This window comes from Artibeus jamaicensis, unplaced genomic scaffold, assembly GCF_021234435.1.
Source record: "Artibeus jamaicensis isolate MK-2021 breed Jamaican fruit bat unplaced genomic scaffold, CSHL_Jam_final contig_908, whole genome shotgun sequence".
Classification (NCBI taxonomy): Eukaryota; Metazoa; Chordata; class Mammalia; order Chiroptera; family Phyllostomidae; genus Artibeus; species Artibeus jamaicensis.
This window is the reverse complement of record NW_026522009.1, coordinates 7,406,281-7,419,062: the sequence shown is the minus strand read 5'-3', so window position 1 is coordinate 7,419,062 and position 12,782 is coordinate 7,406,281. Positions and strand designations below refer to the sequence as shown.

At 34.2% G+C, this 12,782-nt stretch overlaps 2 protein-coding genes across 2 annotated transcripts in view; both read left to right on the top strand.

Annotated features, from left to right (window-relative positions):
* Positions 1 to 12,782, top strand: part of UBA6 (ubiquitin like modifier activating enzyme 6) — an 80,762-nt gene that overhangs the window by 8,642 nt on the left and 59,338 nt on the right. The window contains exon 3 of the mRNA XM_037150028.2: positions 12,555 to 12,649. Within this exon, the coding sequence (XP_037005923.2) occupies positions 12,555 to 12,649 (95 nt within the window). The remainder of the gene's footprint in view (positions 1 to 12,554; positions 12,650 to 12,782) is intronic.
* LOC119052690 (60S ribosomal protein L21-like) lies at positions 10,412 to 10,979 on the top strand. The gene has a single exon (XM_053655005.1). It carries the CDS (start codon positions 10,497 to 10,499, stop codon positions 10,977 to 10,979), a length of 483 nt encoding a protein of 160 aa, XP_053510980.1. The 5' UTR covers positions 10,412 to 10,496.

Below are 12,782 nucleotides of genomic sequence, written 5' to 3'. Positions count from 1 at the left end.
TCTGAGGATGTGTCTGAGCCTGCTCATCCCAACATGTATCTGAAGAAATGAATGCGTTCCAATCTAGGACTCCAGCCTTGACTTTCTAACTGCTCTTAACAAAGAACTCTCCATTGGAAGTAATTAGGGCCAATTCAGACAATAATAAAGTGGTGCTTTGATGTCTCTTTTTCTGTATTCACATATAGGTTCCTGTGTCGACATAACTATATGAAGATGGGGTGGATATCAGAGGAGAATCAGGGCTTTCTTGAGTCTCTGTGCATAATGCAATCATGATATCAACACTTGTAGAATACTATAGGAAACTCGAGCTTTCGAGATAAAGGTCTTTTGGGATTTGTTTCTACTCCTTCAACTCTTCCTCAGACTTTTTATCAGATTGCCCTTGCTTTGCCTGCACCATAAATGCCAGGTTTCAGCTTTAGGATTTCTTTCTTAGTTCATGCTCCAAACATGCATTTTCACAATTTTAACTATCTCTGTATGCTAGTAATACTTGAGTCTCTTTCTTCAGCTTTCTCCTTGCAAGCTCAAGCCTTGTTTTTAAATTCATACAAGCATGTAAATGTAAACCAGGCAAGATGCTCAGTGAATATCTACTTCTTAGAGAAATATTGTATTACAGTGGAATGAACATGGTCTCTTAAGATACAGAAGAATGTTCACATCCCAGTCCTGACATTTATAAACTAAAACTAGTTTTTAATATTTCTCATGTATAAATGAAAATAATATTTGTTATATCTTAAGAATAGTATCTTAGTCTTAAAAATGTTATGAAAAAACTATTAATGTAAAATAGTTTTTGGCATAAAGTAGCACTCAATACCATTTGAATCCCTTTTTCTTCTTCCTCTTCCCAAGCTTAATTAAATGCTATCATATGTAAGCTAGAAATATGTTGTCATCCTAGATTTTTTCCGTTTGTCATCCTGCAAAATCAATTAATTTTTTTTACCAACTCTTTCATTTCCTCTCCCTGAAATTGGCGTCTTCGTTAAACTTATTATATTCTTGTGTGTGATCTCTTTAGAGCTACTGTTGTCTCTAGCCCACCTTTCATACTTTATTCAAAGAGATATTTTTGAAATTTATGTCAGAGCCCATGGCTTCTCAGTTTAAAATCCTTAAATGGTTCCCTGTCATCTACATTGGTGAGCCCAAACTATATAATACACATTTAGCCCTCTTTTGAATACAGCATAACATGATGACTAAGAGTATAAACTTTGGTATGATGTCTGAATTTGAATCATCCTCCACCATTTATGAATGTGGTCTTAATCAAGTTACTTAATCTCTTAAGTCTACTCTTATCTTTCATATACTTTTTTTTCCAGAAATTTATTTGACAAATATTTAATAAGAAAAATGTAAAGATTGCAAATTAATTATAAAGAATAGTACCTATGAGCTAGATAATTTCTAGTTATTTTTATCATAAGTTATGGCCATTAGCCATATCATTTTTTTTAGCCTTTTTGTCATTTTTCACCAGTTTATCCTCCAGTATCCTATGTTTTTTAGCCTTATCAAACTTAGTGTGAGGGATTTTATCGTATCCTACTTACAAGCTAAAAACTAGGCTAGTATCACTTAGCGGATCCTAACAGAAGACACAGGATGTGAAACTTCCAGGTTTTAAAAACAAAGAATTTCAATACTTCATTATATAGCAAGTAGCATGGGCATCAGCATGGTGCTCCCAAGTCCCGTGAAGGCAGTGCCCTGGTCCAAAATGGATGTTTTCTATATGATGGGTTTACATCACAGCTGAGGAACACCAACTTTGGAGGATCCACTGTTTTATGGCAAGCAGTAAGTAAGATTGCTCTTTGTCTTGGAAAGAGACTCACTCTGTCCCTCCAGGTTATGTGCTGCAAGCACAACTGTGGGAAAAGAGCCGAGAGCAGTCAGGACCTTGCTTGCCAGCTAGGCATAAGTAAAGAGACAAATAGGTGTGTGAAAGACCCATGCAAGAGTGCCTTCCAACGCAAATACGTATTTTTTTTTTCACATTTCATTGAGGTATGATTGATGTATAGTAAGCTTTACATATTTAATGTGTACAATGTGATGTTTTGACATGTATATATATACACACACACACACACATATATATATATATGTATATATATATATATTCAGGAAACCATCACCACAATTTAGGTAATGAACATATCCAACACACCCAAAAATTTTCTTAGTGCCTCTTTGTATTCACTTCCTCCCTTCTTCTCCAGGTACCATTTCCCTAGGCAACCAACTACTTACCTGCTTTTTATCATCGTGGAAGAGTTTTAATTTTCTATAATTTTATATACATGGAATTATAAACCATGTACACTTTTAGAGGGATCCGACTTCCTTCACTCAGCATAATGATTTGGAGATTCAGTATGTTGTATCAGCAATTTGTTCCTTTTTAGCGTTGAGTTGTATTCTATTATATGGACATAGTGTCATTTATTCATCATTTGTTAACTGCTGAAGGGCAGTTTGGTTGTTTCCAGGTTTGGGCTATTACAAATAAGGCTGCCATGAGAATTTATATACTTGTGCACTTGTTCAGGGTAGACATATGTACTGTTGAGTAAATATCAAGAATTGAATGTTCTTTATTCAGTTCTTAAATATTAGCAATTGAATATCATGAATTGGGTTGTATGGTAGGTGTGTTTTTGACTTTTTTTTTTAAAGAAACAGCAAAATATTTTCCAAAGTGGTTGTGCCATTTTACGTTGGCACTAGTAGTGTGTGAGAGATCTAGTGCCTCACATGTTCCAGTACTTGGGTCAGTCATTTTAAGTTTAGGCACTGTAGTATGTATATATTGGTATTATTACATTGTGATTTTAATTTTTATTTCCTTAATGACTAATTATCTTAAGCATCTTTTCATGAGTTTATTTTCTGTCTGTCTTTGGTGAAATGTTGCTGTGAATTCTTTGCTTCTCTTTTTATTAGGTCATTTGGCTTACTGAATTTTTTATGCATGCCGTATATATGTTCTTTGTTATATATGGCTTCAAATATTTTCTCCTAGTTTGTGGCTTGTTTTATTTTCATAACAATGTCTTTTGCATAGCAAAGTTTTCAATTCTGATAAGATATACTTTTTATAATTCTTTTTTGTTTTATTTTTTAAATGTTTGTAAAATTTAAGGACACTAAATTTTTCTCTGAGTATCTTCTTGAAGTTTTATAGTATTAACTCTTAAATTTAGGTACATGATCCATTCTAAGTTCATCTTTGTGTGTGGTGTGAGGTGAGGGCCAAGGTTTATTTTCTTCACAAATAGCTCTCCAATGTTTCAGCACCATTTGTTGAAGATTATCCATCCCTATTGAATTCCCTGGGTATCTTGACAGAATTTAGTAGACTGAATAGCTGTGGCTTTATTTTTGGAATTTCAGCGATCTATATGTCTCTATACCAATATAACACTGTAGCTTTATCATAAATCTTAGAATTTGGTAGTGCAGTTCCCCCAACTTTGTTCTTCTTTTATAAAGTTGGTTTGACCGTTCTAAGTCCTTTGAATTTCCTCAAACATTTTACAGTCAGCTTGTCAATTCTGTAAGAAAAAAGTCCTAAATTTTCTTTATTATGTTGAATATGTAGTTCAATTTGGGGAATATTGACATTTTAATAATATTGGATTTTAAGATCCATTAACATAGTATATCTGTCAAGTTCTTTACTCTTCCCTAGATCTTAAACAACTGTTACCTCATTTGTATTTTTTTTTATTTTATTTATTTATCTTTAGAGGGGAAGGGAAGGAGAGAAGGAGAGAAACATCAATGTATGGTTGCCTCTCATGCGTCCCCTGCTGGGAACTGGCCTGCAGGGAACCAGCCTGCAACCCAAGCATGTGCCCTGACTGGGAATTGAACCACGATTGCCTAGTTCACAGGCCCGTGCTCAATCCACTGAGCTACACCAGCCAGGGCAGTAATTTGTATTTTTATACTATTGTATATGCTAGTTTTTAAATTTCAGTTTCCAATTGTTCATTACTCTTAAATTGGAGCACAATTGACTTTTGCATATTGTTATTTTTTTATCCTCCAATCTTGCTAAACTCACTTCTTAGTTGTAGGAAAATTTTTTGTAAATTCCGTAGATTTTCTATACAGTCATCTTGTTTGAAAATAAAGTTTTACTTAATCTTTTCGCATCGGATGCCTTATTTTGTTTCTTTTTTTTATTATTGTTCTATTACAGTTGTCCCAATTTTTCCCCACTTGCTCCTGCTGCCCTGCCCTGCCCCGCCCCCTGCTCTGCTCCCACAGTCAGTCCCACCCTGTTGTCCTTTACCATGAGTCCTTTGTACTTGTTCCTTGAAGAATGCCTTTTGTTTCTTTGTCTTGCCTTACTGTACTGCTGTAACATCCTATACAATATTGAGTGGAAGTGGTGAAAGCAGACCACCTCACTCTCCTCCTAATCTTGGATAGAAAACGTTCATTCTCCTGTGGTAGAGTATGATGTTATCTGTAGGCTTTTCATGGATAACCTTTATTGGTTTGAGGAGGTACTCTTCTGTTCCTAGTTTGTTTAAAGTTTTGTTTTGTTGTTTTTTTAATCAAAATGAATATCGGTTTTTGTCAAATACTTATTCTGCATTCATCGAAGTGATCATATGTTTTGGGGGGGGGTTGGTCTTTTAACATAGTGATTTACATTGATGGCTTTTACAATATTATACCACCCTTACATTTTATTTCTAGGATAAAACCCATTTGTATTTTTACACACACGCACACACACACACACATATATAAATTCCATTAAGAATTTTTGCATCTGTGCGAGGCATATTGGTGTAGAGTATTTTTAGTGGGTTTTGTCTGGTTTTGGTATTGGGATAATGCTGACCTCAGAATGAGATGAGGTTATTTCTTCAGATTTCTACAAAGTTTGTATAGAATTGGTATTATTTCTTTAAATTATGGTAGAATTCACAGTGAAGATATTCATCTTTGGAGTTTGTTGGAAAGTTTTCAACTACAAATTCAACATCTAATAGATATATTGATATGCACATAATATATTTTTTCTTGAATGAACTTTGATAGTTTGTATCTTTTGAGGAATGTGTTCATTCATCTTAGTGGTTGATTTTACTGGCATGTAGTTGTTTGCAATATTTCCTAAATATTCTTTTTAATGTTTGTGGGATATGAAGTGATGTTTCCTCACCTATTTCTAATATTGATAATTTTTCAGTCCACTCTTCTTTCTTGGTCATTTTGGCTACAGATTTATCAAATCTACTGTCTCTTCAAAGAACCGGCTTTTAGTTTGTAGACCAAAATGTCATTATGTGGTTCATGACTATACACTTACATTTCATCTGTTCCAGGATGTGAGTTATGTTGTCTTACATTTTAACAATACATATGTTATAACTCATAATATAATGTTGGGTTTTGCGTAAATAATGAATTATCTTTAAAAGAGATTTTAAAATAAGAAAAAAAGGCCTTTGTATTTGTTCACGTTTTTGGTCATGGCTGGTATTTCCTATTTCTTTATGTAAATTAAGAGTTCTACTTGGTATCATTTTCCTTTTGCCTGAGGATTTACTTTAATATTTCTTATATTGAATATATGCCAACAATGAATTCTTTCCGCTTTTGTATGTCTAGAGAAGTCTTTACTCTCTTTATTTGAAATTGAATATAGAATTTTAGGTTGACAATTTTTTCTTCCAGTGCTTTAAAAATACGTGCCATTTAGTTCTAATTTATACTGCTTCCTGAGAGAACGTCAGCTGTCATTCTTATTTTTCCTTTGTAATAATGTGCTCTGCTTTATCTAATTACTTTTAATATTTTCTTTTCATCCCTAATTTTTAACAATTATAATATGCCTTGATGTCATTTTTTTTCAATTTTTTTATTCTTGGCTTTGTTTGCCTTCTTATCTGTGAATTTACTGTATATCTGGAAAATTTTTATTCATTAGTTCTTCAGATATATTCCTCCTACTCCCCTATCTCTCCAGGCTCTTTCAGAGATTCCAGTTTCACATATATTCAACTAAGGGAGGTCCCATCACTCGTGTATGCTCTATTAATTTTTTAGCCCATTAGAAAAATTTTTATTGCATTATTTTTCCATTACTGTTTAGTCCCCTTATAGACCCTCCCCCTACAGTCACCACACAGTTGTCCATAGTCCACTTTTTTTTTTTCATCTCTTTCATTTTGGAAAGTTCATTTATGTATACTCAAATTTGCTTCTGTGATGTTGAGTCTGTTGTTAATTCCATCCAGTATATTTTCGTCTTAGATTTTGTAATTGTCATCTCTAGACAATTTGCTGCTCATGCCTTCCTCTGCCTCCTTGAGCATGTGGATTACCATTATAATGAATATCTTTGGCTAAAAATGATATCACCTGTGTCACTTCTAGGTCTGTTCTATTGTTGACTTTTCTATTTAATATGAGTTATGTTTTTCTGTGCCTTTGCATTCCTGGTAATTTTTAATATATGCCAGACATTGTGAATTTTGCTTTTTTGGGTACTGGATAATTCTGAATTCCTTTAAATACTCTGGAGTTCAGGGACTCAGTTAAGGTACTTGGAAACAATTTTATTTTTTCCAAACTTGCTTGGAAGCTTTTTTAGGTGAAGTCAGCAGAGTCTTAAATCCGGGACTGATTTTTGCTCACTGCTGAGTGGTGTTGTTCAGGTTGTTCTTTCCCATGCTTGAGGTTGTTTTCTCATATGCATGGGCTAATCTTACTTTGCTGATGGATGACTCAAGAAGAACCTTCCACAGATCTCTGTTGCTCTCCATGGTCATCTCTTGGTTTGCAAATTCTAGCCTTCTTGTATTCACAGCCCTCTTTTCAATTCGGGAGGACCACCAGGCTCAATTTGGGTTTCCTTCCTGTACTGTAGCTGGGGTAGTCATAAAATTTAGGTTATTTGTTTTTCTTCTCTAAGATTACTGTTCTGAGTTACCTGTCGTCTATTATCTGAAATCTGTTGTTTCATTTATATTTTTCAGTTTTCATTTAGGTAGAAGGAGGATCTATCTGGTCCCTCTTAATTCACCTTGGCCAGAAATCGAAGTCTTATGTATATATTAAGTATCTCTTATATGCCATTTTTTTATTATGTTTTTCTTTTTTCTGGCATAGGATTCTTTTCCTTTTGGATTAATTTTTTTAACTCCTGTTAAGTCTTCTGAATTTAATTTAAATGAACCGCATTTGCAAAGCTTTCTGTGACCTCCACTGATAGAGATAATTATTTCCTCTTCTGTAGAGCTTAATAATGGGTTATTTATTCCTCGCTCCCAATAACATGTTACAGGCATTCTGTTAATTACTTTATATATTTTATCTTACCTAATTTAAACCTCATAGTACCACACAAGGTTGCTGCTTTTATGATCCCCACAGAATGCCAGTGCCTGTCTTGAAATAGAAATGTTAATAAATTTATGAATGCATGATGTAGGTAATTAAAGTACATCCAGAAGAAAGTGATTGGAGTGTTCTGGGGGACTCAAAATGTCATTTAGGTATTTTTTAAGAAACTGGAGATGTTTAGCCTGGAGAAATAAAACTCTGGGGCCTGAATACCGTCTTCAAATGTTTAGAGGTCTGTCACATCGTAGAGGGATTAGACAAGTTCCCTATGGCCCCAAGGAGGTAAAATTAGGACTAGTAGGTGAAAACACCCTATAGGAAGACATTGTGTCTTGATGAAAGAATCTTTAATAAATAGGGCTCTCTAAAAGTAGAGTAGATGGTACTTTCTTTTTACTGGATACAATCACTGATGCATTCTGTGCCCACTTAATGGAGTCAGCTGTAATGTAATAATGCTGGACGTGAAGTTATACTCTAGGCTCTCTAAATCTGATGTCTGCTACTCACTGACACTATGCACTTCATAGGATCTAAGTTTCAATCGCAGTGTCTGACATTGCCCGGTCAAAGAAGGCACTTAATTAGTACCCTTCCTCTTGGTGGGCAGTCATTGAAAAGGCATTTTTAATTTTCAAACGTGATTTAGGTAACAAGAGTCTTTCTGAGAATATATGATTCTTTGGGAAATCTGTGGTTCATATACATTAATTTATTCTTTTGTCCTGTATAACCACATTTATGCCATGACTATTCATTCATTATTTGCCTGAGTTTAAAAATAAATTTTGAGGGCAAGTCAGAGATAAAAGCATATTTTTAATGTTGTTCTTGTGACTATGAACATAGAGAGAATAATTCAAGTCTTGTGGTTATTAGAGCATACAGTATTATTCTTGTTCTTGTGTGCCAATTCATTTCTTTTGTTAATTTAGCAAAGTGTTTTTATGTGTCTGTAACATGCCAGGCCCTTTTAGTCACTGGGGATACAATAGGAAATAAAGCAGGGGTCCTTCCATAACAAATACAGTCTTTCAGGAAAAAAACGACAACTAGTAAAAATATACTGTGATGTTATAATAAATTGAATGTAGAGTGGTATGGGTGCACATAAAAGATGATCCAACACTGTCGTGAGAAAGGCTAGGGATATCAGGTAAAGCATCATGGGGGGAACATAATGTATAAGTTGGGACCTGAGGACTAGTAGGAGTTACTCAGGCATAGAATATTGGGGAACAGGAATACTCCAGAAAAATATCTACCAGATGAAGAGAACATACCACGTTTGGAGAACTGAAAACCTTTGGTACATCTGGAACATGAAACTTCATAGAGGGCTGACAAAAGATAAGACTAAAAAGCCAAGCAGAGACTAGATGATGAATGGCCACCTGAGTAATGTTAGAATCTAGATTTTATCATAAGGGAAATAGGAAACCATTGGAGTTTTTAAAGCAAGAGAACAAGCCCTGGCTGGTGTGGCTCAATGGATTACGTGCCAACCTGCAAACCAAAGGGTAGCCAGTTCGATGTCCAGGCAGGGTACATCCCTGGGTTGCAGACCAGGTCCCCAGTAGGGAGTGCTCAAGAGGCAAGCACACACTGATGTTTCTTTCCCTTTCTTTCTTCCTCCCTTCCCCTCTCTAAAAATAAATAAGTGAAATCTTTTTTAAAATACATTTAAAAACAATAAATAAAGCAGGAGAATGGTTTGACGAGATTTACACCTCAGAAAGATCACTTATCTTTCTTAGTAGGATGTTAATAGGTAATAATGTAAAACTGAAAAATCAAGAAATAAAAGTGTAAACAGGTTATTGAGAAATAACAGGGTAAATATTAGAAGAAATAACTGGAAAGATTGAGAGTAGTTGTCCTGGGGGAGTGGGAATTGAGGTAGGGAAGAGGAAAATGAAGGAACAGATCTCTTTTTTCTTCCTATAAATCACTGTAGAGTGATTTTACTTTTCTCAATCTACTTGCAGTATAGCATAGTGGTTAAGAGTATGGATGCTAAGAACAAACTGCCTGGGTTGAATCGTGCCTCCGCTATTTATAAGTTATATAATTTCTCTGTGCTTAAGTTTTCTTTGCTGTAAAAATGGGAATAATAGAACTCATCGCTCGAATTTTTGTGAGGATTAAATGAGTTAATAAAACTAAAACAATGTGTATGCATAGTAAACCTTCTAAATATCAGCACTATTCAGATATTGATATATAAGGAGAATACACAAATTTACAATCATAGTAGATTTTTTTCATATTGCCTTTACTAATCAAGAAAACAGACAAAAATATGAGAACAGATTTAGATTTCATCAATGTGATCATTAAAATTAATCTAAAGTTTATGTAAAGAATATTTTATTTAACAACTATAGCATACACATTTTTTCAAGAATACATGGAACATTTGTAAAATTGACCAAAGAAGTCTTCAAATATTAAGAATGAAATCATAGATTGTGATGTTTATTCACTGCTTTTGATCTAAAAGTTAACACAAAAGATAATTAGAAAATTCCCCATAACATTAGAAGTTTAAAAATACACTTTACCCCATAAGTAAAAAAAATCATAACTAAAATTGGAAAATAATGAGTACTGTATCAAAATTTGGGATGCTGTTTAATCAAAGTTTTACATGTGTATTTTTAAAAAGAAAACCTGAAAATAATGAGTTTTTATTTCAGGAAACTAGGGAATAAGAAAATGAAGAATAGAATTAACTAGCATAGAAAATATTTCAAAGGTCAAGTTTACAGACACCAGCCAAAGGCTAGGCATGTGAGCAAGTTAAAGTTCGGGCATGTTATGTTAACTTTTTTTCTGCACATTAAGGATGTAAAACTACAAGGACTCTGATAGACCTCCAGGAAGGGAGAGTAGATTCGTGCATCTACTTTGGAAAACAATTTGGCATTATCTAATAAAGTTAATCCCGCATTTTCTCTGTAGTATATGCACTATAGAAACTACAACACGTGTACCAGGAGATGTATGAGAATGCTCATGGACTCGTTATTGGCAATTTTCAAAACTCTTGAATAGGCTTTTCGGCCAGAAACGCCATCTTCCAGTAATTCACCAAAATGACTAACACAAAGAGAAAGAGGAGAGGTACCTGTTACATGTTCTCTAAGCCTTTTAGAAAACATGGAGTTGTTCCTTTGGCTACATACATGTGGATCTACAAGAAAGGTGATGTTGTTGATATGAAGGGAATGGGCACTGTTCAGAATGGAATGCCCCACAGATGTTATCATGGCAAAACCGGAAGAGTCTACAGTGTCACCAAGCATGCAGTGGGCATTGTTGTAAACAAACAAGTTAAAGGAAAGATTCTTGCCAAGAGGATTAATGTACAAATTGAACATATTAAGCACTCGAAGAGTCACGATAGCTTCCTGAAATGTATGAAGGAAAACGATCAGAAAAAGCAGGAAGCCAAAGAGAAAGGTACCTGGCTTCAACTGAAGCATCAGCCTGCTCCACCCAGAGAAGCACACTTTGTAAGAACCAATGGAAAGAAGCCTGAGCTGTTGGAACCCATTTTCTATGAATTCATGCCATGATAAGTGTGAAAAAAATAAAAGACTTCTATACTGATTAAAAAAAAACTGTAGAATAGCTAAATTATGGCACAATACAGTAGAATGGTACAATAGAATAGAATACACCAGAAATGAAAATGAACAGCTGCTCATTGCTATGAATATATCTTATAAATATAATTTCATTCAAAAGAAGCAAGATATAGAAGAAGGCATTCAAAATTATCCTATTTTGACTTCCAAAAACAGATAAAACTTAAATATATTATTAAAGGGTACACAAATAAGGGTGGTAAGACCATGTAATACACTGTTTTCATACATACCAGAGTAGATGTTCAATAAGTATTTGATGAATAAATGGATAGTTTTTATGTCTGAAATAAATTGTGAATACCAATTTTAAAAGAAAAGTTTAGGTTTTATTGTATTTTGCAGGGAATAAATAAGGAAATAAAGATAACTTGTGTTTCTAAAGTTTCTTCTGACCAAACAAGAAACCCCTTTTCAGACTTTTTTATTGAATGTGAATAGCTGAAATTTGGAAACTAAATAAATACCTATATATTAAACAAACATACATTAAACCAGTGTGTGAATGTGGTGTATGAATTCCAAAAGAAACACTTTCAACCCAAAGGGTTCTGGAACCATTTATTACTTATACTGAACACAGCTGTTGAATTATTCTCATACGAATCCACTGGAAGGCCCTGGCCGGTTAGAGCTTCGTCCCAATACACCAAGGCTGAGGTTCTATCCTTTGGTCACAGCACATACGAGAATCAACCAGTGACTGCATTAATGAGTAGAACAACAAACCGATGTTTGCGGGTGTCTCTCTTTCTAACCCCCTCTGTCCCTTTCTTTCCTTTCCCTTCTTCTTTCTCTCTAAAACCAATAAATAAAAATTTTTTAAAGTCCCTCCCAAAATAATCCTTTGGAATGTCCAGTCTTCAAAAACTGTTGTGGGATCAAATGTATTACTTTTTTTAAAAAATAAATTCTTAACTCCTGGCTTTATTACTGTATTTAACTTTAAAAGTTGCCAGTGTGTATTTCTTGAAATTCCTATCCTGATACTAACTTGTGGCTCTTAGGATAGGAGACTTAACAAGGTCCTTTACAGATATATTTTATGGGCTTTTATAATTAAAATAATATTTGAAAACTGCTTACTTTTAAATCATCTAAATTCCAAGGAGGGAACCAATTGCTTGCTTCAGAGAGTGTGTTTACAGTGAAAGACTTAAAGTGGAAATGTCAAACTAAGATGCCTACAGTGGCCACTGAGGTAATGAATGAAAGGAGCAGGATGGGAGCCATGGCAAGTCTGGAGCACAGTGGTACCTATCTAATTAGGTGACTCCTGCTCAGCTCCATCTGTCTGTTGCCATGGGGGAATGTGGACCTTAGTGCCAGATCTGCTATTTTTTCCAAAATGTGTCCTGTATTTAGCAGTTAATTCAGAAAATTTATACACTATGCAAGTGATCCAAAATAAGTCTTTGGATCTCGTTGCCAGGCTGTGTGCAAACATCTTTAATATAATTTTAATGAAGTAATTTATTGTTTTTCCTTGTATTTTACATATAGTCGACAGAGGTACGTTCTTGGAGACACAGCAATGCAGAAGATGGCCAAGTCCCATGTTTTCTTAAGTGGTATGGGTGGTCTTGGTTTGGAAATCGGTAAGCAGTAATTTTTACTCATACTTTTATTTGATACTTTTGAGCAATGTAATTTAAAAATTTAACACCTTTCCTATGTATTACTTCTGTAAAGAAAATTAGATCCAAAACTTTTTTTTAAGATTTTATTTAT

Coding starts and splice junctions, on each gene's coding strand:
- LOC119052690 (XM_053655005.1), top strand. CDS start 10,497: ATGACTAACACAAAGAGAAAGAGGAGAGGTACCTGTTACATGTTCTCT.